Source organism: Helianthus annuus, chromosome 10 (assembly GCF_002127325.2).
Source record: "Helianthus annuus cultivar XRQ/B chromosome 10, HanXRQr2.0-SUNRISE, whole genome shotgun sequence".
In the NCBI taxonomy this organism is placed as follows: Eukaryota; Viridiplantae; Streptophyta; class Magnoliopsida; order Asterales; family Asteraceae; genus Helianthus; species Helianthus annuus.
In genome coordinates, this window is record NC_035442.2 from 164732890 (window position 1) to 164757113 (window position 24224).

The 24224-nt window shown below is 38.1% G+C and overlaps 2 protein-coding genes and 1 long non-coding RNA gene across 4 annotated transcripts; all 3 read left to right on the forward strand.

Annotated features, from left to right (window-relative positions):
* Positions 1–3665: 3665 nt before the first annotated feature.
* Positions 3666–24021, forward strand: LOC110883191 (palmitoyl-acyl carrier protein thioesterase, chloroplastic). The gene is made up of 5 exons (XM_022131009.1): positions 3666–3806; positions 7445–7840; positions 7915–8051; positions 23669–23782; positions 23877–24021. Exons 1-5 carry the CDS (start codon positions 3666–3668, stop codon positions 24019–24021), a joined length of 933 nt encoding a protein of 310 aa, XP_021986701.1.
* LOC118483211 lies at positions 11353–11873 on the forward strand. The gene is made up of 3 exons (XR_004869884.1): positions 11353–11399; positions 11663–11739; positions 11810–11873. It is a non-coding gene; the product is annotated as an uncharacterized LOC118483211 (long non-coding RNA).
* Positions 12085–13853, forward strand: LOC118483210 (serine/threonine-protein phosphatase BSL1-like). Of its 2 annotated transcripts, XM_035978754.1 has the most exons (5): positions 12085–12626; positions 12718–12882; positions 13038–13076; positions 13390–13453; positions 13551–13853. In XM_035978754.1, exons 1-4 carry the CDS (start codon positions 12614–12616, stop codon positions 13434–13436), a joined length of 264 nt encoding a protein of 87 aa, XP_035834647.1. In that variant the 5' UTR covers positions 12085–12613; the 3' UTR covers positions 13437–13453; positions 13551–13853. The 2 variants fall into 2 exon arrangements, 1 of the variants encoding a protein (XP_035834647.1); XR_004869883.1 differs by having other exon boundaries at positions 12988–13453.
* Positions 24022–24224: the final 203 nt, after the last annotated feature.

Consider the following 24224-nt stretch of genomic DNA (forward strand, 5'->3'; position numbering starts at 1 on the left):
TGGTGTTTTATACGCTTTCCGCTTTTCGCCTTATCAACACATACAACTCGCACTGCACATCTATCTCAAAACGTTAACAAATCGCATGCCATGTTACTCGCTTATGTTATACTACTCGCTGTTTACTCGCTAATCGCAATCACTGCTCTCGAATGCGCGAACCTTGACTGATGGGAGAATATGTGCAATATATGTAGGTGAATACGTGCAGAATGTAATATAGTGTCTTTTATGTGTTTATACGCTTCTGTGCTCTACGTGCTTATGTGCATCTGTGGGTATGTGCCTACGTGATTATGTGATTAGTCGTGTTCCTGAGACTTATTTAGAAATAGTGTGTGTGAGGTGAGGTTTGATTATATAGTGTTTGAGTCCTATGGCGATGTCTGTTGCAGACAATGTCATCTTTCGGATCTCACACTACTCGCTCCGCTCGTCGTAACCATGAGGACAAACGCATCGCTGCTCTCATCGCAAAGCAGATGGCTAAGGTCATTCCGCAAATTGTCAGTGAGCTCAATGAGAATACCAGAAAGTCCTCTCTGAAGAATCCAGGACTGATTCTCCTAAGTCTACTTTTAGCTTCAAGTAGTTTAAAGTCTGCGGTCCCAAATAATTCACCGGAGAAGATGGACCTACTGCCATATTTCAATGGTTTGATTCAATCGAAGTCACCCTGCGCCAAAGCGGCTGTCCCGAAAACCTTCGCACTGTTAACGCCACCGGCGTTTTCCAGTCCAGGGCTCTGGACTGGTGGACTGCCGAAAGAAACAAACAAGGGAATGATGCAGCTTAAGGGCTTAATTGGGATGAGTTGAAGGACATCATGATGAAGGAGTTCTACCCTCCCCACAAGCTTCAAAAGTCAGAGGACGAGTTCTGGCACATCAAACAAGAGGGTGGCGACGACGCTGGTGTAACTGGCCGCTTTAAGCAGCTGAGCATAATCCGTCCGGGCCAAGTTACTACCCCCAAGATAACCATCAAGAAATACATCCATGCTTTACCGGATTGTGTTGCTGATTTCATGCAAGCCGCGAAGACGACGACCATTGAGGAAACCTTCCTGCTCGCTGCCGAGATTAATGACAAGCGAGTTCGGGCTGGTTACTTCGACAAAGCCGCCATGAGTCTTCACCAAGTTACTGCTGCTTCCACCGCTGAAACCGCTGTACCGCAAGCTTCAAAGTCCTCCCGCCGCAAGAGAAAGAACAACAACAACAGTAGCAAGAATTGCGCTGTCACAGCCGCCGCTCAACCGCAACCTCAGAACCGCCAAGTAGCTGCACAGATGACCAATGCACTGCCAGCCAAGCGTAGGGTTTGTTATAAACACTTTGATTGATACTAGAGGCATTCCAGAAATCTCAGTTTTGATGCAAGAACAATCCAAGAATATGTCTTTCGGTTTGATAAAAAACATGCGCTGCTAATCCACTCATGATTTCCTCTAGGCGTAGGGTTTGTTATAAACACTCTGATTGATTTTTCTTAATTTGGGATTGGATTCTTAAACCCTTTAAGTTTTTTAGTGAATCTAACTGTGGTTTTACATTTAAATTGTTCGGTTGTTTTGGGCATTAAGTTGATAAACTTTTTGTCTATGATTTGTTTATTGGTTTATATATTCATATGATTGAATTGATGTGTTGTGCATAAACCCATTAAGTTAATTACATAGCCATCACTTGTTTAACTCAAGCACGGGCTACCACTAGTGGCTTATCACTAATTTAAATAGATCGAGTGTTTTGTCAAACCTGGACCTGGAGGGGATTACCTTCTTCTCATAATTGTTTTCTCAAATTGATGCAGGCCCAAGTATAGAGGATCGGCCATGACATTTCTGGAGGCCCATGATCGAGCCTCCAAGAGTCTTTTACGAAAACGAGCATAACTTTGGCTACGGGTCTCCGTTTTAGGCATTTGACAAATCAAATCGAAGCTTGAAATGAGGAGCACGTCATGGCAAGGACGGTCCTTGCCCAAGTTTTGGCCCCAAAAACGCGTTCTAATGGCAGTTTTGGACACTTTTATGTTTTTTTCGGTGTTTTATGCATTTTATTTTTGGGCTTATGTTTGGCCCATGGCCTTTTTGTAGCCCATTTCGAATTTTTGTCTTTATTTATATGTTGCTCTTGTAATTTGGATGGTCAAAAATCAATTTCGAGTTTACTCATTTTTCACTTTGAATTCTCAGCCCTTTGGGTTGAATAGGGGGTTTGGGGAGGTTCATCACGGGTATTCGTAGAATCAACGTGATTTGTTCTTCGTTATCATAATACACGCTACATTAGTTGGTATCAGAGCTGAATTCCTTGAATTCCTGGCTCAAAATGCCTCCGAGGAGAAACAGGCCAGTCGATGAAGCGTATGAACGGGAGTTGGAACAACGACTTATGGCAAGAGTGGATCAACGTTTTGATCAAGTGGTCGATCAGTTGACTGACCGGATGGCTGACTTGATCAATTGTAGGAGGCAGGGACCCAATGATGGGTATGGTTCTGATTTAGTAACCCATTTGGTCATGGTTTGAATTCTGAGGATGAACAGGAAGGGGGACCAAGGAGAGAACGTGGAGGGGGTAATAGGCACTAGGATTCTGTGATAAGAGTTGATATTCCAGAATTTGATGGGACTACTTTGAATCCGAATGGGTTCATCGATTGGTTGGCTACCGTAGAGGAGGTGTTTGAGTACAAGGAGGTGCCTGAAAATAAGCGGGTGGCTTTAATCGCTACCAGGTTACGTGGTAGGGCTTCTGCATGGTGGCAACAATTGAATCTAACACGCAATAGGCTCGGAAAGTCAAGAATCGTGACATGGACCAAGATGAGAAAGTCCTTGTGGACCAACCCATATGTACTAAAACATTTAATTATAATAGATCTTTCCACTTCCTCTCATTGTTGAGAGTGGGTAACGAATTGTATTGTACAAGTCACTCTTGCAGACACTTCTTATAAAGCATAATATATGTAGAGTTGAATCTTGCTTATGTGAGTTGTACCAAATAAATAATAGTATTTTTCTTTTTGCAGCTTTGGTTGTAGTCATTATGGTTTTAGGTAGAAACTCACCACTTTCAAAGTTCATTAAGGTGAATAAGGTCAATTCTTTTATCTAGGGCCTAATCGTACAATAAAGTTAAAAAAAAGATAAGAAAGAAGAAGCCATCCCATGTGACTCTAACATCATGCATAGTAAAACAGTGCAAGTCGCTTGCAGACTATTTATTAATTTTGTTTCACAAATTCATGGCTCTGGTATGAGCACATGGTACAATTGTGCATTAGTCATTTGTACCTTACACGGATGACTTGTAATCTTTTCATTTTTATTTTTTTATTTTTTCAGCTTGGGAACCTTTGTTTCTTAGTTTTGGATAAGAAAATAAGACGCATATTCTCAGAAGACCCGTTTCAACGAGTTCTTAGCTATCTGTTTGTGAGGCAAAGAGCTCGGAAGCGAATCATATGCACTTCCAAAAACTCTAGATCTGTGAGTAAACATAGTGATATGTTTTTAACAGTTTATGACGGGGATAGTCAGGGATTTAGAACCTGTTTAACCGGAGTCAAGAAGCAGACCTAACCGTCGCGGAGAGGGAAGATCCAGTCGTTTGTATGAAGAGACCGAGACACGCTTGTGCTCAGTTCCACGGATGGCGCCAATGTCGAATCCATGTTTGAAACGGCTGGCGTTACTAACCTTAGATTCGGTGGGATCCGGTTCAGATTCCTCATCTTGTCGTCATGGTGACGGTTCCTCTTGCGGGGCATCGGGTCTTGGGCTGCAGCCACAGGTAAATCTAGTTAGAGGGCCCGAGTGGGTTTACCCCAAGGGCACTCTGACGATCAAGTCAGTATCATGTATGGCAATGATAATTATAAGTGCAAGTAAAGGGTGTAGTTTGGAGAGAGAGAGAGAGAGAGCATCAGATGTTGAATGGGAGAAGGAGGAAGGAGAAGTAACCTCAAGTTGTGGGAGATGTTGTCTGCCCCTTTTAGGAGAAGGGGCTTTTCCTTTTATAATAGTATTCTAGGGCCTTAACCCTAATGGGTTGGTCCAAGAGTGGTTTCTAGTGGGGAAAATCTAAATGGGCTCAGGCCCAGACACCATTTCATAGGAGCAAGCCCAGACGAGGAGCCCAAGCGGGGACCCTTCTCGTCAGTTTCCAACCCACACGTTTTTTTGGGCGACGTGTTTAAGGCAATTTTCAGATCTGATCTATTTTGGAGATATTTTGCAAGTGATACCCGCCTCAAATGTAAACTGAATTCTGACGTGTTTCAGCAGTGGTGATAATGGTGCGCGAAGGCGGGGGTGGTGGTTTATGAAGGTGGAGTAGATGGTGGTGGTGGTTTGTGAAGGTGGCGGTTGTGGTGGTGGTTTATGAAGATGGTAGTGGTGGTTTGTGACAGTGGCTGGGGTGGGGATAAAGTAATGAACTAGGGTTTGGTGGGTATAAATTAGGGAAAATGAAAAGGGGGAACAAAATGATTGATTTGCCCTCATGTGTAACTCACATGACTAACTTTAATTGAAAAAAATAAACTGGGTTAGAGTTAAAGGGCATAACGTGTTGCATTTTAAAACGATAAGTACAAAACTCATCAATTTTATAGACAAATGACATCGGCTGAAATTGGATATAAAAATAAAAGACAAAACTTGCAATTGGCTCTTGATTATATATTATAGACTTAGATTCAAGTATTTCAATATTTTTAAAGCAACTCTTAAATAGCCAAGAATAATTTCAGTATTTTTTAAAGCAACTATTAAATAGCAAGGATCTTGATTGTATATTATAGATTTAGATTCAAGTATTTCAATATTTTTAAAGCAACAATTAAATAGCCAAGAATAATTTCAATATTTTTAAAGCAACTGTTAAATAGCTCAGAATAAATTGCTAAAACTTTTAACAGTTTGCAATTAACTTTTAATACTTTCAGGCCCAATAAAGTAGTTTTCGTCGTAGAAGAATGTTCCAATGAAAAAATATCATCCTTGAACTATCATCCTACATCCACTATGCTATTGTTTTAGACATATTGCTAGATTAGATTATAAAATTAACCAAAAATGTCAAGATCTTTTAAAGTGTTAGAATCTAACTTCTAATAAAGTATTTTAAATAATATCACATAATATTATCTTAGGTTATAGTCTCGTGTATTATACGGGTTGATATTACATGAATTTAACAATAAAAATTGTTTACTTACAAACCACAATAAAAACTAGTAGGTGTAAACTGCTAATTATCTCATAAGCTGGCAATTTCTTACTTATTATAATAAATACCCAACCCGTTTATAAAGTGGTTAATCATCATTTTTTAGGAAACTTCTAAATTATTTTTACATTGTTAGCCACAAAACATATTTGGATAAATATATCCATCAAAATCATTTTTTTTTTTTGCAGATAATATAAAATGGTTCATGATTTTAAATTATATGAACCAGTTGTTTTGCAAAAAAAAAAGTTTGAAAAATTAACGACCATTCATTTTGAAACGAGTATGACATGTGAGGTAAACTTCTTTTTGGGATTACAAGTAAAACGAGAATCTGATGGTATATTTTTAAGTCAAACAAAATACATGAGAACAATTTTAAAGAAATACTCACTAGAGAATTGCTCATCATCAAAACCCCCAATGGCCACTGGAAATAAATTGGATTCTCATCCAGATGGTAACAATGTAGATATTAAAACCTGTAAAGGAACGATTGGATCATTGTTATATCTTACAGCTAGTAGACCAGACATAATGTTTACAATATGTTTTCTAGCTAGTATCAATGTAATCTTGAAGAATCTCACTTAAAAGCTGTAAAAAAGGGTTTTAAAATATCTAAAAGGTACATCAGATCTTGGATTATGGTATCTGAAGAACACAAGTTTGGATTTAATTGTATACAAAGATGCAGATCATGCAGGATGTAAACTTGATAGGAAAAGTATATCTAGAGTATGTTGGGCAAGCAAGAAACAAAATTGTGTTTTTACTTCCATAGCTGAATCAGAATACATAGCAGCAGCAGGCTATTGTTCACAAGTTCTAGGGATACAAACTCAGGGGCGGATTTAGAGCCTTTTTACGGGTTCCCAGGAACCCAGTCGATTTGGAAAAAAACGTTTTTTTGTAGTGTAAACCTTGTATGATTTGGAAAAAAAAAAACGTTTTTTTATAGTGTAAACCTTGTATGATTTGGAAAAAGGAACCCAGTGAAAAAAACTGGCTGGATCCGCCACTGTACAAACTCAGTTGAAAGATTATGGAGTTAACCTAACAAAGACTCCTATTCTTTGTGATTCAAAAAGTTCTATAGCAATAACTTCAAATCCACTAATCCAGTCTATTACTCAAGGACTAAGCCCGTTGATGTCAGGAATTTGTGGTCAGTGTAGTGTTTAGTGAATTAACTAATTAACTACTATTGTCACCATTGTAGCGACCGCTGAAGCGACCACTGGAGCTACGACGTCCTCTCCAACAACCACTAGAAAGCGAGCTTTGATCGACCTGAAAATATCAAACTGGAAAAAATGAGTATCAAGAACTAAACTGTAATCTCATATCTAATTATGAATACATGACTCTGTTTATATAGGAGAGAACTGTCAACTATACATACAACTAACAGCTATACACACAACTAACTATAACAAACATAACTAACTGTTATACATACCAACTGTATATATACTCTAATATTATTATTCTAAAATATTGAGTACAAAAAAAAAAAAAATACAACAAACAATTTAGAGTATAGCACATAGACTCAAATTATAGTTTACTCAAACGAATAATATGCAAACTCAATTTTGTTAAAAGAATATTTAACTTAGGTCCATTAAGAACCATCGCTATGTTCATGAAATTCCATACATCTCCAATATCCTTCACGTGATATCTACTTGTGATCGGCACTTATCTTCTCGCTAAAGTTCATGTCCAAGTTTCATTTCGGTTTGAAACTCCAAACGTGAACAATTAATAAGAAACTAAGTTGTTTATAGTCCCAGTGGCGGATCTAGGATTCCGACCAAGGGGTAACGTGTTATAAATAAGCCGTAACGAAATTGAAAAAACATCAATTTTTTTTCCAAAATTTACAGTAATTTTTTCAAATTTTTTCCGACCAAGGGGTAGCGGGGGTTACCCCTACCAAGAGGTAGGTCCGCCCCTGGTTTATACAACATGTGTTTGCATGTATCAGATATAGTTATTTATGTATAAGAATTCATCTAATTTAAAAAAAAATTGCTACCCAAACTTGTGTCGTAGCCAACTTTACCTACCTAAGGTTGATTTAGAAGTTTGAAATGTGCGCTAGTGCCTTTATGATGCATGACATCATGAGAATTGTCATAAAGAACTCTATAATAGATATGGTTTCTATAAATAGCTAAAAATGCTAGGGAGCTTTATTAGCAATGGTTGCTATGGCTGCCTCTACATATTTCTTTTTGAATTCCTTCTCATACCATGACATGACTCGCAATAATCTTAGAGGCACACCAGGACCCAAAGTTGCACATGGGATCATCAAGAAAAACGATGGTTCGTCAAGGAGTTTGCTTGCTAAAGATCTTACAAAGGTAAACGCTACTGAAGTTCGCGCTAATAAAGCTAGTTTCTTGAAGCCAATAATGATGCTTGGCCAAAACAAAAATTATCTGGACATGATTCCGGATCTCGGTTTTGGAAGCATGCTTAGTGATGGTTTTGTTTTCCGACAAAACTTTCAAATCAGATCATATGAAGTTGGGTCAGACCAAGCAGTTACTATAGAAACCCTTATGAATCTATTGCAGGTATATATGGTAGATTTGTGATTAATATAACTGGTTATCGTAACTGACTATATAATTGGCATGTGCATGCTCAGGAAACATCCATAAATCATTTGAAGGCAATTGGAGTATGGGGTGGTGGCTCTGGTTTAACACGAGAGATGTGCAAGATCAAGAACCTAATCTGGGTGATGTCAAAGCTGCAAGTGGCAGTGGATCGTTATCCAATATGGTACAACTGGTCCATAAACATATTAATTAGCGTCTTAATATAACACACACGGCTTTGTTTCGAGAACACCTAATTGACTCGAGAACACCTAATTGACGACAAGAGCTTGATTTTAAACGGGTCAAGCTCAGGTTTTTACTAACAGCTAGTTAAACTCTAATTTAAATCCCTTTGTATTTAACAGAAATAATCTAACACTACTAGAAAACTAGGCAATTGCAACCAAAATTTGTGACCTACATAAGGCGGTGGCAAAATTAGCGACCAGTTTGCGACCAACATCAAAACAATCGCAAAATCAAAGACCAACCCACATTCGGTAGCAAAACGGTCTCAAATTTTGCAACCGCAATTTTTCGGTCGCAAATAGTTGAATGGTGGTCGGAAAACAGTCGCAAATATGAGAAAAATAAAAAAAGCAAAAGTTGTGACCGCCTAAAGCGGTCGCAAATACAAGAAATATATAAAAAACAAAAGTTGCGACTATCTAAAGTGGTCGCAAATACGAGAATATCTAAAAATAAAAAAGTAAAAGTTGCAAAGAAATATATAAAAAACAAAAGTTACTTTTGCCAAACTCCTCTGTCCGTTGCACTCTTCTTCACTGCATCTCTTCCACCACCTAGGGTTTCATTTTTTCATCTGATCCACAATTTTACCACCACAAATCCTCTCAATTTCTTCTAATATCTCTCTCTCTCATCCAATTCACCCCACTGGATCCACCAATTGCTTCAATTTCGCTCCGATTACACCTTAGGATCCGATTCCGGCCGAGCGTTTTCATTCTCCGAGGAGAATGATCGATTACTGTCCTCAACTTCCTCGTCTTCGTCGGAAATGATGACGGAGATGATAAAGTCATGTTAATCGATCCGAATTGCAGTAGTGTTTGTGATTATAATAGTTTTGGATGTTTATCACCTTTATCTAGGTTTCAGATGGGCGTTTTGAACAGTTACGATGTTTGGAGCCGTCCTCCGTGGATGAACGCCGTGTGCGGTTGCTCCGGCAGATGTCAAATTTGGTAAGTATGACTCACCGGATCAGTTAGAGGTTTCGGTTTATGGTAAAATTAGATCGAAATCAGCCAATAGTAGTGAACACTATAATATTAGTTCTAGTTTTAATTTGTGTCATGAAAGTCGTTTTATGAATGCTGATGCCTCTGTTGTTAATCACTTAGAAAAAAAGTTTATTCGAGAATGGTGAAGGCTTTGAGGAAGAAGACGATTGAAACCAGTTTGAAAGTGAACAATGAACATTCTATCATGCTTTGTTTTCCGCAGAGCTTGACGGATGCTAGACGAACGAAATCTGAGGTTTACGAAGGGTTTCGCATGTGTATTGTGATGAATTGTCTCATGTTACTTTCTAAACGCTAAATTTTCTTTAACTTTGGTGTGAATCTGTGAGTATATGCGAATGTTTTAAATTAGGTTGATTGTTTAGTGATATTTTGATTTTTTTCTTCATTTTTGTGGATGATTACTGTTGTGATTAGAAAATAAGTATGATAATTAGGTCATTAGATATGGAACCATGAAAGGATGAGATATTTTGTTACATTATCATAACTGTAGTATTAAAAAAAATATTATGATCTAGTTTTAGTAAAGAAGACGTGTTCATTGAAAACATCCTTTCAATAGATAGTTTCATGAGATACCTTCAATTGCTGAAAATTTATTAACACAGAAGTTATCTTGGTTAAACTATGTAATCAGCACTTTATTGCTCAAAAGAGATATGTCACTGATGTTGTCTGGGCTATCTAATCTTTTCTCTTGAAGTTAGTTTCTTTTGCTCTTATTTCTGTCGACCCAAACCTGTTTCGAAAGGCAAACCATACAGAATTGAATCAGTTTGAAATTTGGGTTCAATGTATTATTTAACTACCGGTTATCCCAAACCGGTTTCAAAACTGTATTCAATGTATATATGCTCAAACCTGAGGATCGGACCGGATTTGAACCAGCTTCAGATCAGTTTATTGGTTTAGTATCCGGTTTCAGATTCGGATCCGGATCCTGTTTGGTTGTGCACCTCTAATTTGAGTTATGATCTTAACAAAAAACTCTTAAACCATTTGAGCCAGGCCGTTAACTGAACCAGTTGGGCAAAGCCCAAAAAAACTGAAACCAATCTTTGAAGCCCAAACTTGATGGGCCCAGTTTAATTTTCTTTTGCAGAAAGCGATTCTTCCAAGAATTTCATGAGTGGGAATCCGCCAAGTTTCAATGATGTTAAAAGTCAACGAATTATTTAAGAAAAGGTTGATTCCTGGTTGTGGTTGTTAATCAAGGAGCATTTATATAACTGCCGGAAGTCTATTTCTGTATTTTTCCGACGGTGAGTAATCTCTGTCTGGTTTCATGATGTTTTTAGTTGTTTGTGGTTGTTATTGCTTATTTGCTTCTAGTTGTTTATATGATTTGGTGATTGATCATAGTGCTTGATTGTGTTAAAAGTATATATATGATTTGAATTATTTATTAAGACTTGTAATTATTTTAATTGTCTTTGATCTTTCATGTTTTATTAGGTTTGAGCTTTCATGTTTAAGTGGTGAATTAGGGCTAGCTATCTACCATCTATGATCTAATTGAATCATACTTGAACCAGATGAGTGAATTTTTCACACAATTCCTTGGTTTGAGTTTAGTCTAAACGGGTCACAAGTTTACTTGAGGGTCGTTTGGGTTGACCCGTTTGGTTTCAATATGTTTTGCATCAACACTTAATCTGATTGAATGTTTTGTGCCAAAATTAGAAGGATAAAAGAGAAAGAAGTATCTGATTTTATAGTCTAAATGACATTTTATATGTTTTTTTGTTGTAAATTTGTAATTTTGGAGGATAAATATGCAAAAAAATAAAATATAATAAATTTTTTGGGTTAAACAAGTCGTGGTCATGTCAACACAATTTACGTGTAGTAGTCTCTTTGGTTAAATTCGTCGTTTATATATCTGGTGATTTCAGGGCCATTGAGCATTTGTTCCAAGCGAGATGTCTGATAGGTTTGGAGAAGTGGCGAGCGGGCCAACCCAAGACCCGTCTACCAACAGTAGCGACGCTGGCGATTTCGAGTGCAACATATGCTTTGACTTGGCCCAAGACCCGATCGTCACTTTGCGGGCATCTTTTTTGCTGGCCCTGCCTTTACAAATGGCTTCACCTACATTCACATTCTCAAGAATGCCCTGTTTGTAAAGCCCAAATTGAAGAAGGAAAGTTAGTCCCTTTATACGGTAGAGGAAACCTGATGATGAAATCCTGAACATGAAACTGTCAGGAAATTAGGAAATTACGAGAGAAACCATATACGTGGAATGACACGAGACGGTAAGAACGATGCACCCACACTAAAACGGGCCGACATTGGTATTGCGGTTGCTGATGCAACTGATGCAACCCGTGGTGCATTCAATATTGTATTGACCAAGCCTGGGCTGAGTGTAAATATATCCATGATATATTCTATCACCTAACATCTACAAGCTATCATTATACATTCAGATCATACGCATATAATTTTATGTAAACATTTGCTGGTTAGACCAGTTATTGGTAGCTTCTGACCCGTTTACTTTATATTCATTTGATAGTTATTTGTGTTCCTCCTTTTCAAGACTGGTTTCTAATGGTGGATGAGCTTGTTGTTTCTGATGGTGGATGCTTGCAGGTAATATCATTACTGTAATTTTATTACGTAGATTACGATTACAAATGACATTGAATTTTACCTTCTCTAGGTTCGCTGGACCTCCTAGCCTTGTGCAGTTGGACCTCCTGGCCTTGTGCAGCCTTAAGTTGCAGGTAGGTGTTTGACTGTTTTCATTACAACATTTTGTCATTCCATGTGTCGGTTTCGTAAAAACGATCACTTGTGCTTTCGGTTTTCAAACCGGTTGTAAAGATCAAGAATAGTAATTGGTCATAAACTGCTGGTTCGGTTTGGTCCTAAAACCGTTTTAAAAAAACAGTTAAAAAAACCGGTTTTGGGTTTTTTTCTGGTTACGGTTCTAAAACAGGTTGTTTCGATTTCGAATAAGGTATGTCCATGTGGTAGTTCGTGTGCATTAAGAGCAACTGATTTTTTAAGTGAAGTGTATAGATATGTTTGGTGAATTCGGTTCGGTTTTAAAACCGGTTTGGGCCAAAAAGCGGTTTTAACTGGTTTTTAAAATCGGTTTGGTTTTTAAACGGCTTACAAATGTCGCGAAGAAGAACCGCGCTATAGATATGTTAGGTACTATCACTATGCAGTTAATATCGGTGATCAGTCCCAGAACTATTATATGTCCGATGTTCAGATGCTTGATACAGGTCTCAAGTTTGACTTTGTTGACCAAGACTTATAATTGACCTGAATTTACCTAATAATATCAACTTTCTTCTTCATCTTCTTTTTTGTAGATACGCTTACCTGGACAAAGTTGATAACCAATGCCGAGCTATTGCCACCTAGAGCTGGTCATACAACCGTTGCATTGGGCAAGAACTTGCTTGTATTTGGAGGTTTTACTGACGTTCAAGATCTTTATGATGACTTATATATGTTTGATCTTGGTAATCTACTGAATATTTGTATTTAGTTTAACATGATATTAAAAGCACTACCTTTATGTGTTCAATCTTAATCTTTTCAATTATTGTGTAGAAACGTTTAGATGGACCAAGGTTATTACTTTAGGAGTGGGCCCATCAGCCAGATTTTCTATGGCAGGAAGCACTTTGCATCCACAGCATGGAGGCATTCTTATATTCATGGGAGGCTGCAATAAGAGTCTCGAGGCACTTGATGACATGTTCTACCTACACGCAGGTTTTATTAACTTTGTGATTACGGGTCAAAGTCATGTTGGTTGCCCAAGTCATGTAATTCGTTTAGTGTCAACATCGGCCATTGAAACCTGGATTGCTCTTTCAGACTGCTTCAGTTGGACATGCCTAAGTTTTCCTTTATAATATATCTTTCAGACTGCTTCAGTTGGACATGCCTAAGCTTTCAAGGCACAGGTAAACTTATTGAGTTTCTTTAGATAATCAATGTTTTAAATATACTGTTATACTATATTACTACTATGATAATCTTGTCTTTTAAATAAGAGTAAAATACATGGATGGTCCTTGTGGTTTATATGCGTATACGCTTACGGGTCTAACTTCTAAGAGCCGTGAATCATATGCTAATGCTGGCATCATTGCTGAACAGGTGATCATACCTTTGAAGTTTCCTTAAGTTTTAAACGGTTGAAGCTTTGTTTTTTTTTGTTTTGTTTATTATAAAGGGCCTTAACGTTGTTTATTTTGCTATTCTTTGTTGATTCAGATGGATATATATTGTATGGGCATGCACATGATCTCCACAACGGATAATGCTCTCAGTTCAAGTGGTAATTTGTTCCTTCTTGAGCATATAGTTAACTGATTAGTTTCATAAATTGTGATTATGCTGGCCATTAATATTTCACTTTGCATTGGTTTTATTAGATCGAAAGGTTGAACGTGATTATCCAAGATATAGTGAAAGAAAAAGAAGAAGAAAAAGAAAAAGAAAGGTTGAATGATATTATTGCGGGATTGGTGGTGGAAAAAGAGAAATATAAGGCGGAGAAAGAGGCTATGAATGAAAGAATGGCAAACATTGAAGCAATGCTAAAGGCTAGGTTTCAAAACGTATAATCATCGACTTAGGTTTCAAACGTTTAAACACTTTGTTTTGAATATGTATTTTGTTACGGTAACTTTGGTATTTGATGTTTCAAGTGAAATGTTTTATATAAATGTGAAAGTTTGATAATATGTAAATTTTAAAATTGACATTATATACAGGTTAAAATAGAAGACGGCTGAAATTAATTAATAAAAAATAAATATAAATTGCGACCGCAATAGCGGTCGTAATTTTTCAAAAGGCAAGTGGTCGCAAAACGGTCGCAGTTTGTAAAAGCCATGCGGTCGGAATACGGTCGCATCAAGACCGTCGCAACCGAAGTCCCACAAAACCAGGAACAGTATTGTGACCATTATTAAAGTCGCAAAACCCAGGTCGCAAACGATAATAGCAGTCGCAACTTAGTCGGAATAGAGCAATTGCGACGGGTGTTTTTCCAATCGCAGTTCCGGTCAGAAAACGGTCGCAACAGGGCAATTGCGACTGGTTTACGACCAAAATTGCAGTCGGAAAAACCTAGTTTTCTAGTAGTGTAATAAATTTTTATAACGCTCAAACTATTGGCACACCAAAGGTGCCTATTTGCACACAGCGTATAGGGTTGCATAAAAATCAGTGTCTGACTAAGTTCATTTCTGGTCTGGCTGCTCCTATACGTTGCGTATAGGCCTATACACAGCGTATATAAAGGGCAAAAAGACAATATTTTATAAATGTTTCTTAAAAAAACCACCCTTTATATACGCTGCATATAGGCCTATATGCGGTGTATATAAAGGGTCAAAAGGATAATTTTACCCGTGGTTTGGGCTGCGTATAGTCCCGAATCTAGGGGTAAAATTGTCTTTTTTACCAAACTCGCCCTACATATACGCGACATACAAAGCTATACGCGTCGTATAGTAAAAAAGACCATTTTACCCCTGGACTGGGCTATACGCAGCCCAAACCAGGGGTAAAATTGTCTTTTTGACCCTTTATATACGTTGTGTATAGACCTATACGCAGCATACAGGGTATTTTATAGAAACACTTATAAAATATTAATCGTTTTAGTAAAGTTTTATAAAAAAAAGTTTTCTATTTTAAATACATAAAAAAGGAACTATTTCTTACAAACTTTTTTATAAAACATTAATCATTTTTATACAATAAATATCGTATATATGTTGTATTCCGGGTCTGATGGGGCCAAGAACGGAGTAGGATTTTTGGTGTCTATACAATTGCATAAGAATGTAATTGAGGTGATACGATACAACGATAGAATTATGGTGTTAAAGTTAGTATTAGGTGAGCAAGTAGTGACAGTGGTATGCGCCTATGCACCGCAAGTGGGACTAGGAGATCAAGAGAAAAGAGAGTTCTGGGATTGTCTAGATGTAGTAGTAAGGGCCATACCTAGGGAGGAGAAAATTTTTATAGGAGGGGATTTTAATGGGCACATTGGCAAGGATGGGGATGGCTTTGAGTTGGTGCACGGGGGTTTTGGTTTTGGCGATAGGAATGAACCTGGTAGAGACCTTCTAGACTTTGTGGCAGCTCACAGCCTAGGTATTATAAACTCGTTCTTTAGGAAGAGGGAATCTCATTTGATCACTTTTAGTAGCGGAGGACGTAACACGCAAATCGACTATCTTTTGATGAGGCAGGGAGATCGACGGACGTGGATAGACTGCAAGGTTATACCAAGGGAGACTGCAGCAGCTCAACACCACTTGCTAGTAGCAGATATAGCCCTAAAAGTAAGGCTAACTGAGGGGGAGAGGAAAACCCGACCTAGGATCCGTTGGGGAAACTTGAAGGGAGAAAAAATTATGATGTTTAGAGATAAAGTTAATTCGATGACATCGATGCAACTAGTTGACGACGCAAACCGGATTTGGGAGGCTATGGCGACTACGATCACTACAGTGGCGAATGAGACGCTAGGGGTCACAACAGGAAAGACTAGTGGGCATAAGGAGTCCTGGTGGTGGAATGAAGACGTGCATACCAAAATAAAGGATAAGCAAAAGAGTTTTAGAGATCTTTTGAGGTGCACAGATGAGGAAGAGCGGCTGAGGGTGAGGGAAATATACAAGAAGGCAAAAAGGGAAGCGAAAAAGGCGGTGACCGAAGCAAAAAACACAGCCTATAAACAAATGTATGAACATTTGGAAACGAAAGAGGGAGAGCATGATATGTTCAAGATTTCCAAAGCTAGGGAGCTAAGAAGAAAAGATCTAGGAGTAGTAAAGTTTATCAAAGGAGAGAATGGACGTGTTTTAGTCAAGGCAGATGACATTAAGTTAAGATGGCAAACCTACTTCCAGAATCTTTTCAACAACGGTAGGGCATACCAACAAGATAGCAGCAATCCGAGGACTCGAAGGCGACAACAGAATAATTGCTACTGCACTAGGATCACACATGAAGAGGTGAGGATGGCACTTAGGAAGATGGGAAGGGGCAAGGCTGTGGGTTTGGACAACATACCGATTGAGGTGTGGAAGTGTTTGGGGGAAGAAGGAGTCCGATGGCTAACACTTTTGTTCAATCGTATTTTCAAGACTGGAAAAATGCCAGATCAGTGGAGGAGTAGTGTCGTGGTGCCTCTATACAAGAATAAAGGAGACGCTCAATGTTGTGGGAGCTACAGAGGAATCAAATTACTAAGCCACACTATGAAGCTCTGGGAAAGGGTAATTGAAACTAGAATTAGAAAAGAAACTCAGGTTTCAGTAAACCAATTTGGATTCATGAAAGGGAGGTCAACTACAGAAGCGATACATATTCTAAGGAGATTGATGGAAAAGTATAGAGCGAAGAAGCAAGATCTACATATGGTGTTTATCGACCTTGAAAAGGCATATGACACTGTCCCACGGCAACTGATTTGGGATAGTTTGGAGGGTCGAGGGCTACCTGGCAAGTATATTGACATAATCAAGGATACATACGATAGAGCGGAAACTAGTGTCCGCGCGCCTGTAGGGGATACAAACTTCTTTCCTGTGGAGGTAGGACTCCACCAAGGGTCTGCGTTGAGCCCTTTTCTTTTTGCGGTTGTCTTGGATGAGCTGTCCAAGTTGATTCAGGAGACAGTTCCGTGGTGCATGCTTTGTGCAGACGATATTGTGTTGATTGCAGAGACTAAACAGTGCCTGAACGCGAGGTTAGAGGAGTGGCGAGTAGCCTTAGAGGGCAAGGGCCTACGGATTAGTCGATCTAAGACTGAGTATCTACACTGTGATTTTAGTAGTGTAGCCGATGATGATGACACCCAAATCACCATTGAGGATCAATTAGTCCCACAGGTAACTATATTTAAATATTTGGGGTCGTTTGTACAAAGAGATGGTGACATAGATAGTGATGTAACCCATCGCATACAAGCTGGCTGGTGTAGATGGAGGGCAGCCAGTGGGGTATTGTGCGATAGGAGGTTCCCAACTAAACTAAGGGGAAAATTTTACAGAGTCGCAGTTAGGCCTGCTATGCTATATGGAACAGACTGTTGGGCTATCAAGAAGACACAAGCGCGCAAGATGGAGGTAGCAGAGATGAGGATGCTGAGGTGGATGTGTGGTCACACGAGGTTAGATCGTATAAGAAATGAGGTTTTTAGGAAAAGATTAGGGGTGGCTAGTATATCAGATAAGATAAAGGAGGGGAGATTGAGATGGTTTGGGCATGTGAAGCGGAGACAAACGACGGCACCAGTTAGAGTAGTGGAAACTCTTACTGTGGAGGGGAGAAGAGGAAGAGGCAGACCCAAACTGACATGGGATGAGCAGATTAGACATGATTTACTAGAGTTGCATCTTTCTGAGGACATGGTCCAAGATAGGACAGCGTGGAGACGTAGGATTAGGGTTAAGGACTTTTAGGGGATATTGCAGAAAGGTCTTAGTTGTATTTTAGGGACGTAGGTTTTCTTATCCTTTAAGAGACCTTACGGGTGATTGCATCCCTGTGTTCATGCCCAAATGTTGTATGATATTACACATGATTTACATTATATTGTGTCACTCTGATAACTTTCTTGGTATTGTTAACTTCTTATTTCTATGTTCTTTGACTTGGTGTGTTGGTATGATGTTCGTTTTGGAGCCGAGGGTCTCTCTGGAAGCAGCCTCTCTATCCCTAGGGATAGAGGCAAGGTCTGTCTACATCCCACCCTCCCCAGACCCTATAAGTAGCTTTTCTATTTATGGGATTTACTGGGTATGGTTGTTGTTGTTGTATCGTATATATGTAGTATAGGTTACGTATTGACCTCGTATAAGCCTATAAGTGTGATATCGTATCGTATAGTGTGTATAGTGTAGTATATGTCCCGTATAGGCCTATAGACACATACAAAACTTATAGAGAACCTATACAAGACTTATACTACACACTATACGATATGATACTATACGATACGATACTCTAGGATACCATAGAACACCTGTATAGGCCTATAGGTGTAGTATAGGTCCCGTATAGCCCTATAGGCATATACAAGACATATACGAGACTTATACTATACACTATACAATACGATACTACATCCATAGGTCTATACGAGTTTTATACTACGAGACTTATACTATACGATACGATACTTAAAAATGTTTTTTTTAAGTACTTATTATAGAACTTTGCTAAAACGATACATAATTTATACAATTGTTTCCTAACAAAAAAAAACCTTTATGTGCGCTGCGTATAGGCCTATATGTAGCGTATATAAAGGGTCAAAAAGACAATTTTACCACAAATTTAGAGGGTAAAAAAAACTATCATTTATATATGCTGCGTATAGGCCTATACGCAGCGTATATAGTGGGTCAAAAAGATAATTTTACCCCTAGTTTGGGTTGCGTATAGCCCCAAATCTAGGGGTAAAATGGTTTTTTTACCATACGCCGCGTATAGCCCTGTATGTGTGTTGATGCAGATTTTGTGTCCGATGCTTGTCGAATAGATTAGTTATTATTTTACGCTGAATTTGTAATAGTTAGTGAAACGGTCTATCGAACGTGTATAGACCCGCTCGTTTGAAGTGGTCAAACGAGAGGGTTATTTGTTTGACCGTGTGTGTTTGCTAGACAAATTATGGTTGTATAATGTTTGGTGTCGAAGGATAGGGCATCGAAGGATTGTGTATATCCTTCGAAGGGTCAGATTAACCACAATCCAAAAGATCACCTTTATCACCTGACAACTTCGAAGGATACATAAGAAAACTTTGAAGGGTCATCTTTACTTCTCATCTTTTGTTTGGAAGGATCAGATTTCTGTTTCGAAGGGTCATCAGTTTTTCCTCGACAGATCAACCTTAACCTCCTCACAACTTCGAAAGATCAACTATTCTTTTTCGAAAGACAACAACTTCGAAAGATATAGATGGTTCGAAGGATCCAGTTGTGATGTTTCGAAGAGAGAGAGAAAGAACTGTTGCTGTTGTTCTCTGACATGAAGAATAGCGGCTGCATTTTTTTAATATTGTTTCGGTTAATGGAGGTTGGCTTCAAGTTTTTGATCTGTGTATCTAAGAAATTTAGAAGAGAATGGTGGTTGTCTGATCTTGTATCGCAGTGGAGGATGACAAGAATGAGGGTAGATGTTGTTGTCGGCTGTTGTTGTCATCACACAGGAGAGAGAAAGAAGGGATGTCGGCTGGTGATGTTTTAAAAATAGGGTTTTGACTTTGAGTTGTGCCCATTGTTTAAATCAGCTGAATATCTTTAATCCTTTGATGGTCCAACATTTAACATTTCACTATAAACATGTTTAATTAAGCCCACTTGAGGTATTTTTTTTGGCTGGTGATTTATGAGAAGTGAACTCATGTCTTGGGCCTCAATAAAATATCAAATGAAATGGGTTGTGAATGCATGTTTGTATTTATTTTTTTTGTTGGGCCATTCACCTTTGGATTTAATTAGATGCCATCTAATTAAAATGGGCCGTGATATTTTTTTTTTGGTGAAGCCCACTAGCATTTTACTAGCAACCATTATCACATTATGGCCGGGCTCACATGATGGTTTCTACAAATTACTAGTGGGAGTGGGGTCGGATGTTCGTGAAGTCTAGTTGAACCACGCTTCTAAATGTCAACGTCAAATTTGTACGGATTTGGGAGCGCGCGGGATGATGCGGCATGATGAAAACAAGAGATGATGAAAACTTGATTTTTGAAAAATGTGGGGTAGTCACGGTTACCGATGCAAATGGCAAAAATGGTGACGCGACTATTATGGGCCAAAAACAACACGGTGGTAGAGTTTGTGATTTTCTGGTGATACAAACGGTTCGGAGTGGAATGTTTTGCACAGACACATATTTGAGGATTTTAATTAATTCTCCAGCCAGCGTGAAGGGTTTTGCACGGAAACATACAGGTATCTAAAGTCGACAGTTGTTTCAAAGCGCTGTTTACTGAAGACCTGGGGGAATCTTTATGGAAGTTGATAATTCAAGGCTGAAGACCTGCAGGATTCGGTTTTGGGTTTGATGTTTCTTTGGGATTTTACAGGGATCTGGGGGTAACTCAATTCGTTGAGTTTGCAAACGATGTACTTGGTCAAGCTGACTTCCTGAGTACTGATGCTGAAGATTCGTAGTGCATTACGTGGTCAACTTCACAAAGGCGAGACAATGAGATCTGGATGTAGTTCAACTAAGCGTGCTGTTTGGTTGAGCTTGCAAGGGATACACTTGGTCTAGCTGACTTTCCTGAGTGTTGATGCTGAAGATTAAAGTGCATTACTTGGTCGATTCCACAAAGACGGTTTACAGAAGACAGTTCACCAGAAATCTCTATCAATGTAGTATGCTTGAAGATCAAGACTTGATGCAGTTTTTTAAAGACTGGAACCCTTATCAAATGCCGGTTGGAGTATTGGAAGATCAGCGGAAGATCGGTCAATTGAGCCTTTTGAGGAAATTGCACAACACCCAACACGGATACGCGTACTTTAAGGGGGAAATATTATACAAGGAGCATCAAGATACTACTTACCTGGATCATCGGTCAAGGGGGAATTTGTTAACACAGAGAAGATGAATACTTGACTGAAGATCGATTGCAGTTGCATGTTCAGCATTCGACAGCAACGGACAAGGGGGAATTTGTTGATGCAGATTTTGTGTCCAATGCTTGTCGAATAGATTAGTTATTATTTTACGCTGAATTTGTAATAGTTAGTGAAACGGTCTATCGAACGTGTATAGACCCGCTCGTTTGAAGTGGTCAAACGAGAGGGTTATTCGTTTGACCGTGTGTGTTTGCTAGACAAATTATGGTTGTATAATGTTTGGTGTCGAAGGATAGGGCATCGAAGGATTGTGTATATCCTTCGATGAGCTCGAAAGATATCCATCGAAGGATGAAGATGGACCTCGAAGGATATGTCATCCTTCGAGGTATATGTGTATCTTTCGAAAGCTGAATGATCGACAGATGATCTATCGATCAGTCAGTTAGATCCTTCGACCATACAACCTATGTTGGGTATAAATACCAACACTTTGTCATTTGCAACACAAGAGAGTGAGAGGAGGTTTGAGACCTCACCGGGAGAAATCACCACTTGATTTCTCCCTGGATGTATACTTCTTTGGTATTAGTTCGGTTATCATGTAATCGGGCCGACTTGTAATGTTTTACTACCGGATTAATACAAAGTTTGTTTGTTTATCATCTCTTATCTCTTCCGTCTTTGAACATAATCATGAAAATCACGGTTTTGATCCCGAAACCCGGACCTACAATGTGGCGTATATATGGGGTAAGTTTGGTAAAAAGACCATTTTACCCCTGGATTGGGGGTTAGAAACATTTTACCAGCGTGTATAAAGGGTGTTTTTTTAGAAACATTTATATAATATTAATCATTTTAGTAAAGTTTTATAAAAAAAAAGTTTTCTATTTTAAATAAATAAAACGTAAGTATTTGATACAACCTTTTTTATACAACATTAATCGTTTTTATATGATAAATATCGTATCGTGTAGGTGTAGTATAGGTCACGTCTTGACCTCGCATAAGCCTATAAGCCTCATATAGGCCTACGGATGTAGTATCGTATCATATAGTGTTGTATAAGTCTCGTATAGGCCTATAGGTGTAGTATAATATCATATCTTATCGTATCGAATAATGTCGTATAAGTATCCTATATGTCCCCTATAGGTCTTGTATATGCCTATAGGCCTATACGAGATTTATACTACACTATACACGATACGATAGGATACAATATTATATTACACGTATAGGCTTATACGAGATTTATACTACACTATATCATACGATACTTCATTCATAGACCTATACGAGACCTATATTATACCATACAATAGAATACTTAACAATGTTTTTACTACAGTATATGATACCATAGTATACAATATTATATTTACACGTATAGGCCTATACGAGATTATACTACACTATATGATACCATACTACATCCATAGGTCTATACGAGACATATATTATACTATACGATAGAATACTTAACAGTGTTTCTTATTTATCTAATTTTAAAAATTATTTATTATCTAAGTTTGCTAAAACGATAAAAACAATGTATAACAATGTTTCTTAAAAAAAACCATCATTTATATACGTTGCGTATAGGCCTATACGCGGCGTATATAAAGGGACAAATTTCCACATCATATCAGAGATTCTCTTGGAAATTGAAAAAGACGGCTATACATCGCGTATAGACCTATACGCGATGTATATAAAGCTAGGGTTTGATGTGCAAATAGGCATTTTGGTGTGCAAATATGTACACCCTTTTATAACTAAAGAAGGGATGATGGATAAATCTCTCACAAATTCAAAAACTTCTAAATTGGTCAAAAACTTACATTAGAAAAAAAAATAGTTAAAACAACTTGTATTACATAAACAACCATAATTACTCCTCAATATACAATATGTTTAGGTTTTACTAATCCTATGTTATGGACTGAAACTATTGCAAGGTATGGGACTTTTCCAACATCGATTGTATGGGCAACCAATGTAGGGTTTATATACCAAATTGGCTCTCTCACCCACTAGTCTTTTGGGATGAGTTCTCTCGTTTGGTATGTAACATCCTACACCACCCCCAAACTCAAAGACGGCACCACCAAACTCAAAGGGCCGTTTAAAGGTGGCATGCCTATGATGTAAGCCATAATGTCCAAATGGCCGTACGAATCACCAAACAACTATTAAAAAGTAGGTGAGCTAAGATGCAAGGCACAATTCCTAACCAAGCAGATGACCTCTCAATGCAACTTCAAACAGTTGTTTGAAATTGGTGTATTATAAGATTGTCAGTAGCGTGGTGTGTGCATGATAAGCCCCCATGTTTATCATACACGAGATTAATTTCCATGTTTGAGCATAAGCACATACGTTTTAGTACTATCAATCCGCATACAAATAATATACGTCCAAGTCTATACCTAATAAATAAGTCACTCGTTGCACAATACCTCACAATTTCTGTGAGCCAAATTTCTTTTTTCTGTTTATCTTATTCCACCATTCGTATTCTATTTCTTAGTTTCAAAAAACAACAGTAACTTATGGATAAAGACATGTAATTTCTATAATATCTTATCTTAAAATATCATTCTGTAATTTTCAAATTTCCATGATCTGAAATTCTTTTGTTATTCTAGGAGTAGGGAAGTGAGCGTGAGCTTACCCCATTATCAACCAGTTATGTATAATATTTGGGCTCTAAGTGAAACCCAGGCATGCAAACTTGCATAGTACCATAATGTATATATGTAATTGGGCACGGCTTGTTGGTATCACAATTTAGCCTGAGTTTTATAGACTCCTACACACATATATATCCATAATTGTATTTATGCATGTATATGGTATTTATACTAACTTGATGTTGATGTGCTAATTTGTCATGCCTAAATGATCTATTATAGGGATGATGTTATTCAAATTGATACTTGGAAAGGTGCCTATGGGAAAATTGGAATATGCTCCAATTGGACGATTTGTGATGCCAAAACAGGCGAGATATTACTAACAGCCTCGTGGTATCAACCTTTTACTACATAAAAGTAGAAAACATGTTTATGGAGTAACTTTTCTGGGCATTAATGGTGGCATATTTCTTGTGTAATCTCGTAGTATTTGGTTAATGATGAATGAAGAGACAAGAAGGTTATCCAAATTCCCATATGAAGTTCGAAGTGAATTAGACGAACACTTAACAAATGTTACACTGCCCGTGGTCGCTAGAAAATGGTGTAGGTCCCTTTTTCACGGAGGATAACGAACCTAAACCTTGTTATACAAACCTACTAGCTAGTGCGGAATCCCAGCTAGCAAGCAAACCGAGTTAGTAGCAAGTAGAGAAACAAACACACAAGTTCACCGATTAACACAACTTGTATTAATGCAATGAGGGTTCGGTTACAAGCTCAATGTTTACAGAAATGTTCTATAAACTCTCAAAGTGTGTGAGTGTTTTCTGGA